Source organism: Mesoplodon densirostris, chromosome 1, assembly GCF_025265405.1.
Source record: "Mesoplodon densirostris isolate mMesDen1 chromosome 1, mMesDen1 primary haplotype, whole genome shotgun sequence".
Taxonomy (NCBI): Eukaryota; Metazoa; Chordata; class Mammalia; order Artiodactyla; family Ziphiidae; genus Mesoplodon; species Mesoplodon densirostris.
The window spans coordinates 61,981,703-62,000,416 of NC_082661.1; the positions used below are offsets into that span (position 1 = coordinate 61,981,703).

Sequence of the window (18,714 nt, forward strand, 5' to 3'; positions counted from 1 at the left end):
TGAGACTGGTAACAGTCATTGTCAGTAGCTTTGGGGGCAAAGCGGGGCAGAAGTGGCACTGAAATTCCTTATTTGGTCACAGAGCTCTGGAGGGAGTTCACGAGGTTGCCCTGTTAACCAACAGGATTTCTGGGAATCTCACTTGGAGAGCACAGAGGGGCAGAGAGACATGGTGATGGAAACAGTTTTCTTCCTGGGAGTTCACTTCTGTGGTCTCTCCGCAATGAAAATAAAGGGTCTCCACAGCTTGTGCGGTGTACAAAGGCTCTTACCGTATGCTTGCTCACCCCTGATGGTGCGGCAACCCTTTGTGGTAGGCAGGGGATGTGCTATTCCAGACATTTCTCTCCTGAGAAAACTGGATGTCAGCGTTGGGGCTGGAGATCAGGTCTTTGAAATGCAACAGCTGTCTTCATCACAATAACCTTGACATAGCACATGTTTTTCTGGTAATGAACAACCAAATACCTATAAAAGGCTTAGGAGAGCGCTTGGCACATTAGTAAGTGACCAATAACATTCGTTATCCTTATTGTAACATGAAGCACGCTTTGAGAAGGCAGGCCATGTGTAATACCTTTGCATCCTATCTCTGCCCCAAATGCTGGACCTATGTCAATTTTTGGTGTTTTAGGGGTTAAGCAGTTATCTTTCGAAAAATTCTGCGTGAATCGACAGATCTTCAACAAGCCCATGCTCCTCCAGGCTGAATGAAGGTGTGGTTAGGCAGAACCCTGTTAAAAGACTTGGGTTCGAATTCCTACTCTTCTGGGCAAGTGGCTGAGACTCTCCTGTTTCAGTTTCCTAACTTGTCATAGGCTTGTTGTGCAAACTAAAATGAAATGGCACTTGGAGATCACTTCTCGCCGTGCGTGGGTGGGGCTGGGGCGGGGCAGCGGGCGGGGGATGAGGGGGCGCGGCCCTGCTTGCAGAGTGTGGCTGCGCGCTAGGCGGCGGCAGCGGGCTCGGCTCCGGGCGCGGCCGACGCGCTGTCCCTCTTGGCGGGGTAGGCGGCCGGGGCGGAGCGCCACGTTCGTGCTCGGCGCTTTCAGAGCAGCGGAAGCCGAGCCGGAGGAGCGGGATGGCGGCGGTAGCAGGCGAGACGCGCCGGGTGCTGGTGTACGGCGGCAGGGGCGCGCTGGGCTCCCGATGCGTGCAGGCGTTCCGCGCCCGCAACTGGGTAATTCGGCGGGCTGCGGGCGGGCACCGTGGTGACTGGGGCCCAGAGGGGCCTGCAGGTGCAGCGCCGGAGCGCGCTCTGGAAGGAAGCTGCGGGCCCCCGAGCACCCCCAGACATGAGTGCTTGCACATGTATGCACACGTCTACACGTCTGTTCTGTCTCCGAGTGCGTGCGTACCCCGGTGCCCGAGGTGCAGGGCCTTTGCTCTCCAAGGAGAAAGGTTCGGGGGCATGCGGCGGCTGCTCCGTCGGCCTCTTCCAGGCCCGGAAAGTCTGGCATGACTCGAGAAAGAACAGAGACGGAGGAAGAGGTAATGAGAGGGAAGGATCTGGAATCACACTGCTTGCCTGGGGTTACTAGCCCCTATGACCATGAACGGATTGCTTAACGTCAGCGAACTTGAGCTTCCCCATCCGTAAAATGGGGATAATAATAGTATTTATCCCTTAGGGGAGTTACGAAGATTAAATGAGATGAATGGGGTCGTTGCGCATAAATTGTAAATTGCTTGACTCGTGGTAAAAGCTATTTAAATGTTAGCTATTATTGATATATATACATATATATTACTGATATATACCCCTGTTCCATTTGCTTCCGTTGTATGTGATACTTTGAAGCCCCGCAAATGCCTTTTGTTTTGCAAAGATTACTTCTACTACTTTGCATAATCAGTAGCCGCTCCCCGGAAAGCAGCAAGGAAGAGAGGAGGTTGTCGCCGAGCTTGTGGCGGGGTCACGGACCCTGACCCCAGCAGCCACAGGGCTCCGCGCGCACGCCCACAGTTTTTTCTCGCTGCAGCTGTTTCTTACTCAGGGACCCCACTCTGGGGAGCTTTCGAGGGTGTTTACTTAGCAGCAGCCTGAGCAAGAGTGCGCTGGGACCAGAGAGAAAGGATGCCAGGGTTTTCTTCTTACTCACAGTCTGGTATAGGAATATGCTTTGAAGGATTCGAAATACATCACCTTCCCACCATTTACCCGTCTTGGGGTATCTTCCCAGGTCTGCAGCCGTGGATGGTGGTGACAATGGGAACATTTAAGGACTGCCAGCCAAAGGCCAAGCACTGTGCTCCTACATACTCTTAGTTTCCTTTGCTCTTTCCTGTAACTTTAATACAGGGCTCCTGTATCCACCTACATTATAGACACAAGGGCTGTGCTTCCTCCCGGTGGGGGCACTTTGGCCCTTTGACTTGGTGAATCTGCAGAGCTGATTTACCTGTGACTCTCCTGTCTTTCTCTGCCTTCCTTCCTGGGGGCTCTGGGGGGGCGGGGATAGAACCTTTCCTTTGTCTCAGTATCCCCCATGGCTGTGACACAGAAGTAGTGAGTGTTTTGAAAGGATGCTGTGCTCTTCAAAGCTTGTGATGGAGATGCTTATCTCTGGGACCTTCAGACTCCCAGACCTTGGAGCTTTCTGAGTAAGAACCATGTGTCACCTGTGCCAGCAGCTGTAGAATCTTACATTTCATTTACTTCTCACACTAACACCATTCATTGTTGACAACCCCCATTTTACAGGTGAGGAACCTCGGCAGAGTGGGTGAACGAGAAAGCCGCTATAGGGCAGAACCAGGATTCAAAGCCTGATCTGATTTCTGAACCCACAGTCATCCCTTTATGCTCTGGGACAGTGGTCGGAAAACTCCAACTTGCCGTGGGTTGAATCCTGCCTGGCACCTTTCTTCGTAGAGCCCAAGAGCTGGAAATAGTTCCCCATTTTTAAATGGTTGAAAAGAAATCAAAAGAAGAGTAGCATTTTGTGACATGTGAACATTATATGAAATTCATAATTCAGTGTCTGAAGTTTAATTGGCACACAAGCCACGCTCATTCATTGATTTATTTACTGTTGTCTATGGCTGCTCTCCAGCTATAATAGCAGAGTTGAGTAGTTGCACCAGATGTTGTATGGCCAGCAAAGCCTGAAATATTTACTCTCTGGCTCTTTACAGAAAAGATTTGCAGACCCCTGGTCTAGGGGGTCTCTGCACGATCAAGGTTTGGCTTTCAGAGGTGAGAGTGGAAGAAGAAGAGGTGTTTGGGAGCAGAATGGGCTAGCCTGGGGCTCAGTAAGGGGTACACTGGCTGAAGCCAGATCAGATGCCCTTCAAAGAGTGTGAGAGGTCGGTTGCTAGATCCTTTCTCTGGGGGGTTTTCATGTAAGCCTCTTATGTGCCTCCACTCCCCGAGTTCCTGGGCATGGATCTTTAACAACTGACTGTCTCTTGACCGAAGCTGTTTTCTCCTTGATCCAGTGGGTCGCCAGCATCGATGTCGTGGAGAATGAAGAGGCCAGTGCCAGCGTCCTGGTTAAAATGACAGACTCGTTTACGGAGCAGGCTGACCAGGTAAGTCTAGAGAAGGCCCTACCGTGCATGTGGTAGGGGAATGCTGGGGATAGGGTTCCACCGGCTGTGTGCTCTTCCTTTTTTTCAGGTATTATTTCTCTAATTATGAAAGCCATTTGTGCTCATGGAGGGAAATTTGGAAAAAATGAAAAAAACCACAAAGATAAATAGCCCATAATTCATGTCTAGTTAGCTCAGCAGTTAGATCACATTTTGGCCCATTTTCTTGTCTTATAAACTATGCATACTATATGTTACTAGCTTTACAAGTTGAGATAAATTCGTATTTTATATGTTATGGTCAGCTTTTTTTTTTTTAAACTTAACCCTTAACTTAGATACTTATTCAGATCACTTAATAATACCTGTGTTGACATGTAATTTTTCTTTGTGTGGATTGGTCACGGTTTGTTTAGGTTGCACTTAATTATACATTTAAGTTTTTTGCAAGGTTTTCTTTTTTTACCATTATCAAGAATACTGTGGTGAACTTCGTCGTCTCTATCTGATTATTTATTTAGCATACATTCTAAAAAGTGGGCTCCCCCCGTTCAAAGCAAGAATACTAACAAAGCAGATTGTTTCTAATTATAAAATTATAAGCTTACTGTAAAATAAGAAGTCAAACAAAACTATACAAATATATAGGTAAATTGTGAAATACCCCTCTTTCTCTCTGTGATAGTGTCACCTCCCCCCACCCAGAAGGAAGCACTGTTAACAATTTGATGGATATCTTGGTGTATATATCTGAGATGCTCTTAAGCGATTGTGCCTTTCTGAAAGAGCTGTTCCCACCAGCTGCATGAGGATGTGCTTTATATCATTCTCATGCCACCCCTCAGCTATTTCTTATAACAAATTTAAAAAATTTTAAAAGTAGTGCATATATGATGTAGAAAATACAGTAAAGCAAAAAGAAGAAGGAAATCATTTCTGTTCTCACGGTGCAATTAATATTTTGTTATATTTTCTGACAGTCCATTTCTCCAAACATATACATGTATAAATCTAAAAATTTTTTAAAAACCCTGGGACTTCCCTGGCAGTCCAGTGGTTAAGACTCTGCTCTTCCACTGCAGGGGGCCTGGGTTCGATCCCTGGTTGGGGAACTAAGATCCTGCATGCTGTACAGTGTGGCAACCCCCCCCAAAAAAGCCCAAATAAATTATGACTATACTGTAACTGCTCATTTGCTCTTCCTAAAGCATCAGTTTGGCATAGTTTAGAATATAGGAACCCAGCTGACTTATTCCAAAATGTAGATTTTTGTTGTCCTTACTTTTTATAATGTGTTCCCAGTGTTTCCTATATTTAAGGATATTACTGTCTTTAATGGACCTGATAGTAAAACTTGATGTGGCTTCGTTGTGTGTTAGATACCATACTAAGTGCCGTATTTGCATTTGCATTAACTCAATCTCTGTAAAACAGTTTCTCATTTTATCTTCCTTTTAGAAATGAGGAGTCTGAGGCATAGAAGTGCCTGGTGTTTGCTCAAAGTCAAAGCTAGTAGGTGGCAGAGCTAGGATTTGAACCTGGGCAGTGGGGGTTTGATGTCTGTCCTCCTAACTGTACCTTAAGTTGGTTCTCAGCAAAATAGCTTCATGTGAATAAAGTAATGAAAACTTAAACCAAGTGCTAGGAAGGCATCTGGGCTTGGATAGCAGCAGCTCCTCCAGACGTGGTTCTCTGTAATCAGCGTCTCTCCTGCTCCTTTAATTGCAGGTTTCTGATGTCTGTATCCCTTTTTGAATGTAAAGTTGTCCGCATCTGAGTCTTGACTATACAGTGCATCTTTACGATGAAGATTGGGAAATGCCTTCGTTATTATAAGCTTAGCTTTTAAAATCTTTAACCCCTCCTGTAGGAGACTCTCTCATCCCCCAGTCACTCAATTAAGAATTTCTGGACAAAAACATGACATCCAGTTTTTGTTTCTAAAGCTCCAGAAGAGGAAGTTCAATCCTAATACACGTAAAATTGGCCCCCTGGATTGGAAATTCACGATGACAGTGATAAGATGAAGAAGTGAGAGAAGTACTAAATCTTTAGAAGACTATTGGGCAGAAAGCAGAATTTAAGGGGAAGGAGTTTTAAAATGCCTCGTTTAAATTTTATTATAAAAATAAAAGACAGAGGTTGTAAGAAAACAAATCAAGCAGGTGCATTGTTGGTACGGGCTCCATGCTTCCCTAAAAAGTAGAGAGCACAGGTTGTGTGCCTGTACAGAGGTCAGGGGAAATGATCCAATTTCCTGCAGCTGGGATCTGGGCTGTTGGCAACAGGGTGTGGCTTAGAAATCAGGGAGGGGCAGCCGGGGAACCAGGGTAACAGGAGAAAGGTCAACAAAAGCTAAATCAGGATTAGGTGAGATACTTGCCAAGGGATATTCAGGAATCTTCTTAAAATGAAAGCTTTAGGTATAGAATGTACGGAGGGGAAAGATTGGTTTCCATTGCCAAAGCAGTCTCTTTGGAAGAGTAATTTTTTTTTTTTTTTTTTGGCTGGGCCTCATGGTTTGCAGGATCTTAGTTCCAGGGATTGAACCCGTGCCCTGTGTAGTGAAAGTGCGGAGTCCTAACCACTGGACGGCCAGGGAAGTCCCTTGAAAAAGTAATTTAAGACTCGGAAATAGGGAAATCAGTCAGAGACTGAAATGTTACTGCTGGGAGAATTACACCATTTACACTTAACACCATTGTGTTAAGTCTTAAGAAGATTGATCTTAACAAAGCTATTGAGAGGCTGTGGTCCTTTCAGCCATTCCAGAAAAATATGGTATAGTGTTGAGCATAGATACCTTCCAGAAAAATATGGAAAAGGGTCATGGGTAATGACCAGGGTTGTCTGTCTTGTCAGACTTTTGTTTTAATAAATTGTAACAAAAGGACATGTGTATGTTTTCAACACTTTAAACATTTTAATCAGACAAATAGAGAATTAAAATGAACCCCCATGTACTCATTATTTACCAACATTTTGCCGTTGACTATTTTTTATTGCTTTTTAAAAAAAATAATTTCTCTTTGGCTTTTTTTTTTCTTGGAGTTGCAGTTAATGGGATTCTTGTATTCCAAGGAGAGTGGAATTGATTATTTCAGATTATGATTCTGTGATTTGCAAAGAAAGTCGGCAAAGAAGTATACCAGAAGGCTAGCTGTAGACAGTGAAGCCCTAGGTGATTTTTAAAAAAACTTTTCCTACTTTATTTATTGTTTTATTCCAGGGATGCATATGTCTCCACCCTTTAGATGTTCAGAAGAAGACTAGGTTGCTTTATAAAAATCATACTGAAATGTAGTCGAGCTTCACTTTCCAAATGTCCATTATAAATTGGTCCTGCATCTTATTTTCAAAGTATTAATTGCCAGGTACTGTGAACTGACTTAAAAAGAAGTGAAAAATAAATGGAGGTGACTGTAAAGATGTCAGCCTGTTGAGGTTTACCTGACTATTTGTGCATCTTCCCAACCCTTTTATTTCAGGTGACCGCTGAGGTTGGAAAGCTCTTGGGTGCAGAGAAGGTGGACGCAATCCTTTGTGTGGCTGGAGGATGGGCTGGGGGCAATGCCAAGTCCAAGTGTGAGTCCTTTTCTGAGTTAGTCATTTTGCTCTTCTCTTTGTCCAGGTGCGTGGGGATGGGTCTATACTATGTGTCAGGTCAGATGTTTTCCTGTATGTCTCCCAGAAGCTTTACCATAGCTGTGAGGTAGGGATCAACACCCCATTTTACAGATAAAGAAAAAACTTCCCATAGAAGGGGGTTAGGGCAGAGGGACCTTGAGATTGACGTTTAAAAAGGAGACAAAATGAAATCAGCATTGTTTCTACCCCAGTCTTTCAGGGCTTATTACTGGGAGTTGGGGGATGTGAATGGAATGGAGAGATCATTCTGAAGATCAAAAGGACTCAAAACTGAGCTTTTGTTAAAGCTGAGTATATTTTCCATTTTTTATTATGAACATTTTCAGATATACAGAAAAGTTGAAAGAACAGTTCAACGCACACCCTTATGTCCTCCGTCTAGATTCAATACTTGTTAACGTTTGCTATACTTGCATTCTCTTGCTTTCTTACATGTGTGTCCTCTGTGTGTGTATTTTTTTGTTGTTGTTGATCATTTGGAAGTAATTTGACACTTCACTATATTTCAACATGCGCCTCCAAAGATGAAGCTGTTCTCCCACGTTATCGTAGTACCATTCTCATACCTAGGAAAATTAACAGTGATTCTATAAGATTAATAGTATCAGCTCATGTTCTGATTACCTCAGTTTATTCCATATCTTTCATAGTTGTTTTCTCTAAATTTGTTCCAGTCAGGGTTTATGTATTGCATTTTATTGTTGTTTTTAGTCTCTTAATCTAGAATTTTTTTTTTTTTTTTTCCTGTGACAGACTTGGCAGGTCCAGGGCAGTTTTTTTTTTTTTTTTTTTTTTTTTTTTGGCGGTACGCAGGCCTCTCACTGTTGTGGCCTCTCCCATTGCGGAGCACAGGCTCTGGACGTGCAGGCTCTGGACGTGCAGGCTCTGGACGTGCAGGCTCAGCGGCCATGGCTCACAGGCCCAGACGCTCTGCGGCATGTGGGATCTTCCCAGACCGGGGCACGAACCCACGTACCCTGCATTGGCAGGCGGACTCTCAACCACTGCGCCACCAGGGAAGCCCCCAGGGCAGTTTTCATATAGACTGTCACCCACACTGAATTTGTCGAACTGTTTCTTTAAGGTATCATTAACCTTGTTCCTCTGTCCTTGGTATTTCCTGTGAACTGGAAGGTAGGTGTAGAGGCTTGCTTAGATTCAGGTTAAATATTTTGAGGTGAGAGTGCTTCCTGAGTGATGTGGACTTCACACTGCATCACTTAGGGAGCTTACCACATCACATGGCCTTCTCCATCCAGAGTGATGCCAAATTTCATGCTTGGTTAAGGTGGCAAGCTGATAGATTTCCATCATAAAGGTTCATTTTTCTGTTTGCAATTATAAGTGACCTACGGGATGGTACTTTGGCATCATGTATGAATATCCTGTTCCCAAACACCTTGAGAACCCCAGATTCCCAAAACCTAATGGTTATAAGCATCCATTGGTAATCTCTACCTGAGTCAGTCATCCCATTGGGGATTGGAGAATGGTAGTTTTCTAATTCTATCATTCCTTGTACATTTATCAGCCAAAGCCATTTAAAAAGGACTTGATTTTCTGTGAACCACACTTAAATGTGAAATGGGTATTTTGTGTGGTGATCAGGTTGGCAAAACACCCTGATGGCCTTTTGTGTATTTTGGTAACAAGAAGTGATAAATGTGGGTCCATCCATTTTTTTTTGTAGTTCTTTTTAGCAGGGAAATGCAGTACCTTGGTTGTCACCTACTGAAGACCCCTCTTCCTATATCAGGAGGGCTCTCTTTCTGTGTCATGGGTGCAGCTTCACTGGGTTCTGTGTGTCCTGTGAGGGAGGAAGGGGACAACTGTTCAGCTGGTGATGTGACACTCCTTACCACTTATTCCTCTTCACGTCTCTGGAAGGCCAGAGGGTTAAAACAACTGCAAAAGGGTTGTGATTTCAGCTTTCTTTTAAAGAGTCTTTAAAGCTGGCATTAAACTTTCAGCCATAAAAAAATGTAGCTCCATAAAAGCCCTCTTTATGTCCAGATGGTAATAGTCCCTGAGGTTTTTATCACAGATAAAACCTGACTTAGATATATAGGTTCTAATTATAGATCTAATGCCCTTTATAAAGTAGGACAATGTTTGAATTAAAGCCAGTCCTGCATATTTGTCAACAGTCCTCATTTATTGGCTGACGTTTACCAGTTTACAGGTGAGGAAGTTGAGACTCAGGTGATCATGTGGCCTGGATTCGATCCCGTGTCTCTGACCGCAAGCCCTGGGCTGTTTGTATTAGATCTCCTTGTAGACACGGAGTGGCCGTGAGGGCTTCCTGGAGTGTTGGGCGCCATGAGTCGAGCTCACCTGTCATTTTCTTCCCTGAGAATGCTCACCTCATGTGTTTCTTTGCTCAGCTCTCTTTAAAAACTGTGACCTGATGTGGAAGCAGAGCATGTGGACGTCGACCATCTCCAGCCACCTGGCCACCAAGCACCTCAAAGAAGGAGGCCTCCTGACCTTGGCAGGGGCCAAGGCCGCCCTGGATGGGACTCCGGGTGAGCCTCCATTTCCCTGTCTGTGAAATGGGAATGCTAACACTTGCTTGCTGGGGTTGCTGGACACTTCCGTGACATGAGGACTATTAAAGCCCTTTACCCTCTCAGGTGCTTTACAGTTTGATGGATTTTGCTTCCTTTTAGGCCCAGATTTTTTTAGGGGAAAAACTCCTGATCTTTTCATTTGCATTGTCCTCATGTTCGCAGTGGTGAAGGACCGCTGTAATCTGGCAGCCCCTCATCTTGTTTATTTATCTGTGATGCACCCAGGGAATGAATGGTGTTGCAGTAGCTATCAGCTAGGTAATAGTCACATTGTGTTCATGTGTCCCAAGGATAGTGTGAGCTGTAGAGCGAGAGACGCTGAGGTAGATTCTTCACCCTAGCTGTGTGACCTAGAACAAATCATTTGTTCTCTTTGACGATATTTCTGCTGTAGTTTCCTTAATTGTAATATAGTGACAGTAATATCTACCTTGAAGAGTAGTTATAAGGTGTTAGAGGTATTAATATGTCCAAAGTGCCTGGCGCATGGTAAGTCTTATTATATATTCGCATTTAATCCTGGGGTAGAGATCATTATTATCTTTTTCATTTTACAGATAAGGAAACTAAAACTTAGCGAGGGTAAGTAATTTGTCTGGGTTATGCAAAAAATAAGTTGCAAACGTACATTGAATTGAAACCCTGATCATTTTTAAATTCTGTGCTTTTTTTGTTACATCATGCAGATCCAAGTTCCCTTTGCATTTTGTACTCCCTGTGTTAGCTTGCTAGGGTTGCCATAACAAAGTACCACAGGCTGGGTGGCATAAGTATTTTCTCACAGTTCTGGAGGCTAGAAGTTCAAGATCAAGATGTCAGTAGGGTTGCTTTCTTCTGAGGCCTCTCTCCTTGGCTTGTGGATGGCTGTCTTTTCCCTGTGTCTTTGTATTGTCCTCCCTCTGTGTTTGTCTGTGTCCAAATTTCCTCTTCTTAGAAGTATACCAGTCGTATTGGATTAGGACCCACCCTAATGACCTCATTTTAACTTAACTCCCATCTCCAGATACAGTCACATTCTGAGATATGGGAGTTAGAACTTCAATATCTGAATTTGGCTGGGGGGCACAATTCAACCCATCACTCTCCCTTTGGGATCGGGCTAAAAGAATTTAAGCAGGGGGTCAGGGAGTTAGCACAGGGAGGCAGAAACTGTCTTATCTCGACTACCTACATTGAACTCTTATTTTAAAAAAGGGGGGAGGTTTTTTGGGATCTCTTTAGTAAGTGGTGGAAACCTTGAGCACCTTTTTCGATTTTAATGTAACTAACTTAACTGTGAGGCTGTTACAAATTAGTAATTTCTTGCCACTCATTTTCTTATCATGTTTCTCAGAGCATGTGATCTTACAAGTCCGTGGCTATTGCAATGATTAAAGCTATGCATATGTTAGATGCTAGTTGGGTTAAGATCTGATTTTTATTAAAGGTGACATAGAGCAGAGGTACTAGAAAGTAAGTAGAGAAATGAGTAATAGTTTGGCATTGAAAAAAAACTCTAGGACTGAAAGACTAATTTTTCTGAAGGACAAAACAGTCTTCTACTTGCCTTTGGTTTGTAAATATCATTCTGTGCTTATAGTTTCAGATACTGATTAAGACTATGGGATCTGGAACTACACGGGTTGGTTTTGTATTGTGGTTTTGCCATTTAGTTGCTGTGTGATATTTGGCAAGTTACTTAACCTCTCTGAACCTCAGTTTTGTCATCTGTAAAATGAAGGTAAATAGTAATACCTCCTTTATATGGTAGTTGTGACTTGTAAACATCTTAGTGGATGTAAATGGTTTAGAAAAGGTGTTAGAGTCAGTAGGAAATGTGAACTATTATTATTATTTACTCCAGGCTTACTTTTTCTCACTTACTCTTGCTTCAGATATTAATAAATTTGTTCATCTTTCAGCTCGTTAGTTAGATGTTGTTAAACTTTTTTGAGTCATGAAATCTTTTGACTGATTCTGACCCCAGAAAAATCTGGGGAACTCTGTGAAAGCAGGTGATGAACAGGCTTAAGAGTCCCTCAAACCTAAGAAGAGTTGTTCAAAAATAGAAAGTTTTTCACTTGGAAAGATACCGAGAAAACCCTCACCCTCCTATTTCCAAGGTTGTATTTGTAGACTGTCCACTGGAGCATAAACTGTATCGAAGTGATGGTGATCACTTTTGTTTACCATCTAAGGATCTGTTTTATGTTTGGAAATCAGCCCTTAGGGACTACACTGATCATTTTGAAATTGGAAAGACAGTTTTTATCTTCTTAATGAAATACATTTTTTTCCATATCTTGCCAATGATGCCCTTACCCGCATTGTGTAGAATTCTGTGGAATTAAACCATTAGGGCTGCTGGCTGCTGGCTGCTTGTTTCTTTCCCTGCTTTCATGCTGTTTGAGTGGAATGAAGAGAGAGTCCTAGGAGTTTGCTGGGGACAGGGGCTGAACGAATGAGATTCATGCACTGGTTTATTTTAATTACTGTTAGATCTTCCTGCCATTGTTGGCCTCCTGCCCCTAATTAAACAGAGAAGCCAGGTTTGGTGAAATATTCTTCTTGTACTTCTAAATAACTTTTTGAAACCTTGACCCTCTTTTGCAATTTGAGGTTACTGTGGAAGTGGTTCAGTGATTGGTTTCTTGGCTGGGCTGTGAGCCCCACCTCCCCCTGGACCTCTGATGCCTCCTCAGTTGTTATTCTTTAAACAGCATGCCTGCTGGGGTTTTTAAGGGCACTGCTGACCTTTGGAAGTAGTGGTTTTCCGAAGGTGGAGGGGTGTTGACAGCAATTAACCATTCTTCCTTACTGTGATAGCTGCATTTAGTGCACCTACAGCTGGGTGCTGTGGGGAACTTTGGAGAGGAGAGAGACCTCACTTGCCATGTGTCTGGGGGTTCAGACGGAACCCTGTCCTAATAAGCTATCGTATTCAATATACAGACTGGATAAACAGCAATGTCCTACTGTGAAGCACAGAGAACCATATTCAACATCCTGTAATAAACCATAGTGGAAGAGAATATTAAAAAAGGAATGTATATAGATGTATAACTGAATTACTTTGCTGCACAGCAGAAATTAACACAACATTGTAAATCAACTGTACTTCAATAAAAGACAGCATGCCTTACTTCTGTCAGCAAGCATTTGCTGACTGGTGGGAGGAAAGGAAGGCTAATAGGTAGCTTGTATGCCCATAGGTCACAATTGCTCAAATGGTATACTTTATTTTTTTATTTTTTGGCTGTGCTGCGTGGCTTGTGGGATCTTAGTTCCTGGACCAGTGATCGAATTTGTGCCTCATGCAGTGGTAGCGTGGAGTCCTAACCCTGGACCGCTAAGGAATTTCCCCAGATGGTATACTTTAAACAAGGAGTTGGACTCCAGGCCATAGCACTTCTATTAATTTGATGGGAAACACTTAGGGAAGTCCTACCCTGTCCTGAGCCTAGAATTAAGTACTTTATCCCCATTTTACAGATGGGATAACTGAGGATTAGAAAGGTTTTGAGAACCGGCCTGGATTTCTTTAGTGGTAAGTGGAAGAGCTGGGCTTTGAAACTGCACAGCCTGACTCTAAAGCCTGCGCTTCAAATGACTGCTCGGTTTTGCTGACCCATGGGGCACCCAGGGTGGGTGTGTGCAGGCTGCTCACAAGCGATACAAGGGTTCAGAACTCTTGCTTGGCTTTTAACCTCTCCATGGCCTCGGTGCGAGTCTGTGTGTGAGCCTGGGCATATTACTCACCCTGTCCGAGCCTCTGTTTCCTTTGCAATAAAAATAGGATTAACCTCATGGCTTCTGTGATAAATGTTAAGTACCAGGCAAATAGAAGGTTATGTCCCTTCCACTTTCTCTCCGTGGACGTCCCTGGTTCTCTTTTCCCGTCCTCCTCTGGACCCTGGCGTGGTGTTCTTTGGACATACCAGTGGCGGCCAGTGGTCACTGAAATGCTTTCTCCTTATTTCCCAGGGATGATTGGCTATGGCATGGCCAAGGGTGCGGTTCACCAGCTTTGCCAGAGCCTGGCCGGGAAGGACAGCGGCATGCCGTCGGGCTCTGCTGCCATCGCCGTGCTCCCGTAAGTGCTGGGGAGTCTCCCCCACCTCTGCCCCACGGCTGAGAGTTCACATGTGTCCTAGAGTCACTCTACAGCAGGGGCACATGTGTGCCATCACCTTGGCTTCTGAAATTCACCAGAGGCCCTGAAGATACCTGTTTAGGTTTTGGATTATCCTGGCCTTTCCAGAATGGTTGCTTGGCTAATGGGATGGGTCTCACTTGCCTCTTTCTTGTTTTCTTTCCTTCCCTCTCTCTGTCCCTCCCTCCATCCTTGTTAAAAAATAGTTTACACATTTAATTTTATTATTTGTAGTTCTGTCTTTCAAGTCATTATAAGGTCGGTGTGGAAGAGAGACTGTATTAGGTTTGTGGGATGGGGGAGGGGGAGCTTGGGGAAGAATATGGGAGACGTTTCTGGAGGGATTCCAGGACCAAATGGCTTGTCTCTTAGCTGTGCTCCTATAAAGAGGATGTCTGTCTGCTAGGGGACTGGGCTGTCCACGTATTCATTTGTGGGCTTCTGTGATTCTGTGACTTGGTCTCACGGCTGTTTTAAATGATTTCCGAGGCCTGAAGGTTCTTGGGAAAGTCATACATACCTGAATTCTGTTTTCCCTTGCTGAAAATTGGAAGATTTCATGGAAAACAGCCACAAAATGAAGGATGAGGCTGTCTTTTCCCCATATTTAAAGGAATATTGTGATTACACTTACAAAAACCTGAGAAATGAGTCTGCCGCGTTTTAGGGAGTGAATGGAGACATAAACAGCAGAACAGTTTACTTTAGTAAAGACAGTGTTTTAGAAAAAAGGCAAAACGTGGCCCTTTCATTTTGTTCCTGTCTGCCTGAAGGGTGAGTTCTGAAGCGCTTGGCTGAGTCAGGCTGGGATGTGATCTCTGTAACCGTGGACTGCTTCCCGGCCTCTCTCTGATTATCTTCGTGTGATCTCTCCATGTACTTTCCTGGCCAAGGGGGGCCGGGCAGCTGTTGTTCTGAGGGGGAGGCCCACGTGACACGCTTATCTCTGTGCTCGCAGGGTTACCCTGGACACACCGATGAACAGGAAATCAATGCCTGAGGCCGACTTCAGCTCCTGGACGCCCTTGGAATTCCTAGTCGAGTGAGTATCACAATCATTTCGGTGACTCAGCAGCTTCCATTCTCTGCCTCTTGAGGGAGAAAGGACAGGCCCGTGTTATCTTGGCTTATCAGCTTGGGGGGTTCGTGAGGGCCTGACCTCCGAGGGCACCTTGCACCTCATTGTCAATATCAGGGTGGAGGGGTTGATGGTGCCGACCTGAATCCTGGCTCCTCCACCCACCAGCTGGCCAATCTGACCATGTTGTTTAACTGCTCTAGGCCTCAGTTTCCGCGCCTGTATAATGGGGGTCGGTGATAATCGTTAGGAGAGTAAGACGTGGAAGAGTGTGCCAAGGTCTGAGCACTGTGTGTGACCCATAGCAGGGCTGGGTAAGCCTGGAGCCTGTAAACCGTGTTCTGTCTGTTAAAGAGGAGTAGCTGCATGGAGTCTGCCGCTGATCTAGGTGGAACATCTGGGCCCACATGCCTGAATTAGTGCCAGGCCACAAACCCACAGGAAGCATCCTTTGTCCCCGAAATCACATTCAGCCCTTTGTGAGTATGGGTGGCACTGCAAGGTCACAGAGAGAGTGAGCTCTTTTGTGTTTGCCTAGATCTCAGTTTCCCGCACTCCTCTATTTAAGGGGGTGTTAAGCATGTGTTCACTCAGCACCCACTCGGGCCAGGGGCTCTGCTGGGCCCGGGGACGATGAGGAATAAGATGCAGGCCCTGCCTTCATGGAGTGGGGACGGACTCACCCAGCAGAGCCAGTGTCTGAGCCGCTTTGACGGCTATTTGCACAGGATGTTTCTAAAGCTTGGGCTGAGAAGAAGCTTGCTTCTGGCCTGAGGTTACATCTTATTTAAATGGAATTGGGAGGTATTTGGGACTTCTGTGTTTGGAACAAGCACTTACATAGCACTTACATGCCAGGCACCGTTTAAGCACTTCATAACCATGATCTGATTAAATGCTCATAGCAGGTCTGTGAGGGAGGTGCCGTCGTCTTTATTTAAGGTTTGGGGGCTCGGAGGCATGGGGAGTGTGGACCTAAGGAACTTGCCCTAGGTCACACAGCAAAGCCAGAATCTGACCCGGGCAGTGTGGCTGCAGAGCCCTCGGTCTTAACCACTGCCCCAACAGTTACTCCTGTCTTTGCCGGTATCATGCTTAACGCTGGATCTGCAAAAGAAAAAAAAAATTGAAGTTGTGGAAGGAACAACTCTTGAATGGTGTTTGCATTTGAGTTTCTTTTTAAAGGCCACTACTGCCAGCAATTCTTGACAGAGACATTGACCCAGGACCCTAGATGGAACATCTGGGGCCATGTGTGTAATTCAGTGCTGGGCCACAACTAACAGAGGGTGGGCTGGGACAGCCATGCCTTGCCCCAGAAATCATGCTCACCCATTTGTGGTATTTGAAAACTCACGTGACAAGTTGATATAAAGTTGGCTTTGCAACGTCTGTGAGCATGTTACCTTCTTGGCTGTCCATGATTAGAATGGCGTTCTCTCCCACCCACTCCAGACGGCTGACGAGGAGGAGAGGAGACGTAAGACCATTTATTAACCTGCCTAAGTAACACATACGCCTCTGCACATCCAGCTGTGACTGGTCTCCTTCAGAGCTGTCCCCTGAGCCCTGCCCCCAGAGACAGCTCAGGACACATGGCAGTACTTCAGGGAGTTGGAGCAGCGCTTGGGTTTTTGAGCCTGCGTGACTTCCCTTCACGTGTTCAACCCCCAGAGGGGGCACTCGAATGACAGGACAGCTGAACATCAGCTGTGGTCCAACAGGTTGCTTATCGGCGTTAAAGATCCCGGGAGGTCCTGAGAGTTCTCCGGCGAAGGAAGGGCCAAGGCCCCACCTGGGGTTTGTTGGAGGGGATGGTATACTCAGCACCAAGAGTAAATATTTTAAAAATGATCAGCTACTTGTTAAACCTTGTGAATTCCTTGTGCCCTTTTTCATTCCTCTCTTCTTAGACGAGGTCTCCCGTCTTCCCCAGGCATGGTCGGTTGCCCCTCCCCACACAGAGTTGGTTATTAAATGCCCCATTCCAACACCGAACGCGTTTTATTGTAATAATCTGTTCTTTCATCTTTTTCCATTGCTTGGCACAGCTGTGGGTGCTCCACAAATATTTGTTAAAAAAATAATAATAAATTTTTTCTCTTCTTAAATTCTGGGAAGTGATATAAACTAAGTGTCAAGTATTGTGCCCATGTCTGTCTCTTAGAATGAACTAATTAAAATCTTTTTTTAATCACATAAAATCGTACCACCGTGTTATAAAGGATTCCAACAATGCAGAAAAATAGCAAAATAAAAACCTTGCCAAATCTAACCACTCAGGAATTAGGAGTAAAGTTCTGAAATGATCAGGGACCTAAGTGTGTGTCCATGAGACCTTAGAGGCTTTTTTACAGCTGCTGCTGTGCCCTCACCCCCCACCCGCCCAACCAGTAATGTGACTCTAAGCATGTGTCCAGATTTTTCCTTTTAAAATGTAAAGCTTCTCTTCTTTGTTCTAGAACCTTCCATGACTGGATCACAGAGAAAAACCGACCAAGCTCAGGAAGCCTAATCCAGGTGGTAACCACAAAGGGAAGGACGGAGCTTACCCCAGCGTATTTTTAAGCTACGTTTCATTGCCTGTGAGGTGCCTGTCAGAAAAGTCATTAATCTATTAGCGTGGCCACATCCGGCCTTGCATTTCCTGTAGTCCTGTTCGTGGTATGAGACAGTGAGTCCTATCTTTCTCTCATCTAATGTGCATTTGTTCTCCTAGGACAGTGTAATAGGTTTATGTGAAATAAAAACATGTGGAGCCCACAGATAGATAGCACTGTCTGTCTGTGTTAACCATGGAATTTAGGAGGTCTCAGGACGGCCCCCTCCACTTCAGCGTCATGTTGAATTGATTTTGAGGCTCTGTTTCTGTGTCCCTGCCAGTGGCTGTGTCGACCTGACTAGTTCAGAGATTTGTTGGGTCAGGGACATTTGGACCCTGAGTTATTTTTGAATGTTATGTTTATGTCACAGCCGTAGTTTTTGTAGCCTCAAATTAAACTGCCATAAAACTCCTTCTGTAGTGTAAGCAAAATCCTGTGGACTCTGTTAAGGTACCTTTTTCCTGTGCATTTGCCAAGTGTGCAAGAGAACTACTTGTGATTGTTGGGAGTTTATCTTCTTAATAAATGGACTTCATTTACTGTGTTGTCTTCTTTAATCAAAACGTATCTTATAAGCAGTCATAGATGAAGGTACTAGAATCACAGGCTGCTAGTGGTCTTTCCTGACGTTCTCGAAAGGGGGGGTGGATTCAAATCCTGAAGTAAGTGTTCTCAGCACAGTGACAGAGGCACATTTCCTTCTTGTGCGTATCAGAAACTGAAGCTGGGGGGATGGCCCTGTGCATTTAGAAGCAGTGCCCCACGTGAATGATACCGGCCATTCTGATTGAGAATTAGTGGTCTAGTGCACCCCATCATTTTACAGATGAGGAAACTGAGACCCAGAGCAATGACTTTCCATCCTTATGGCCAGTAAGTGGCAGAACTAAGCCCAGAACCCAGTCACCAGATGGCTGCTATTCATAAAGGCTTTTACCATGTGTTTTCTTTTTCAATTCTTAAAATTCTTTTATTGAGGTAAAATTCACACAACATAAAATTAACCATTTTAAAGTGAAAAAATTTGGTGGCGTTTAGTCTATTCACAATGTTCTGTAAATATGTTCATCACCCCAAAATCCAGCCCCATACCCACTAAGCAGTCACTTCTCATTCCCCCTGTCTCCAGCCCCTGGCAGCCACCAATCT

The 18,714-nt window shown here is 44.7% G+C and overlaps 1 protein-coding gene across 1 annotated transcript; it reads left to right on the forward strand.

Moving 5' to 3' along the window:
• The first annotated feature begins 973 nt into the window (after positions 1 to 973).
• Positions 974 to 18,104, forward strand: QDPR (quinoid dihydropteridine reductase). Its single transcript, XM_060084052.1, has 7 exons — positions 974 to 1,180; positions 3,442 to 3,534; positions 7,023 to 7,119; positions 9,567 to 9,707; positions 13,716 to 13,824; positions 14,843 to 14,926; positions 17,425 to 18,104. The coding sequence occupies exons 1-7, from the start codon at positions 1,082 to 1,084 to the stop codon at positions 17,528 to 17,530; spliced, it is 729 nt and encodes a 242-aa protein (XP_059940035.1). The 5' UTR covers positions 974 to 1,081; the 3' UTR covers positions 17,531 to 18,104.
• Positions 18,105 to 18,714: the final 610 nt, after the last annotated feature.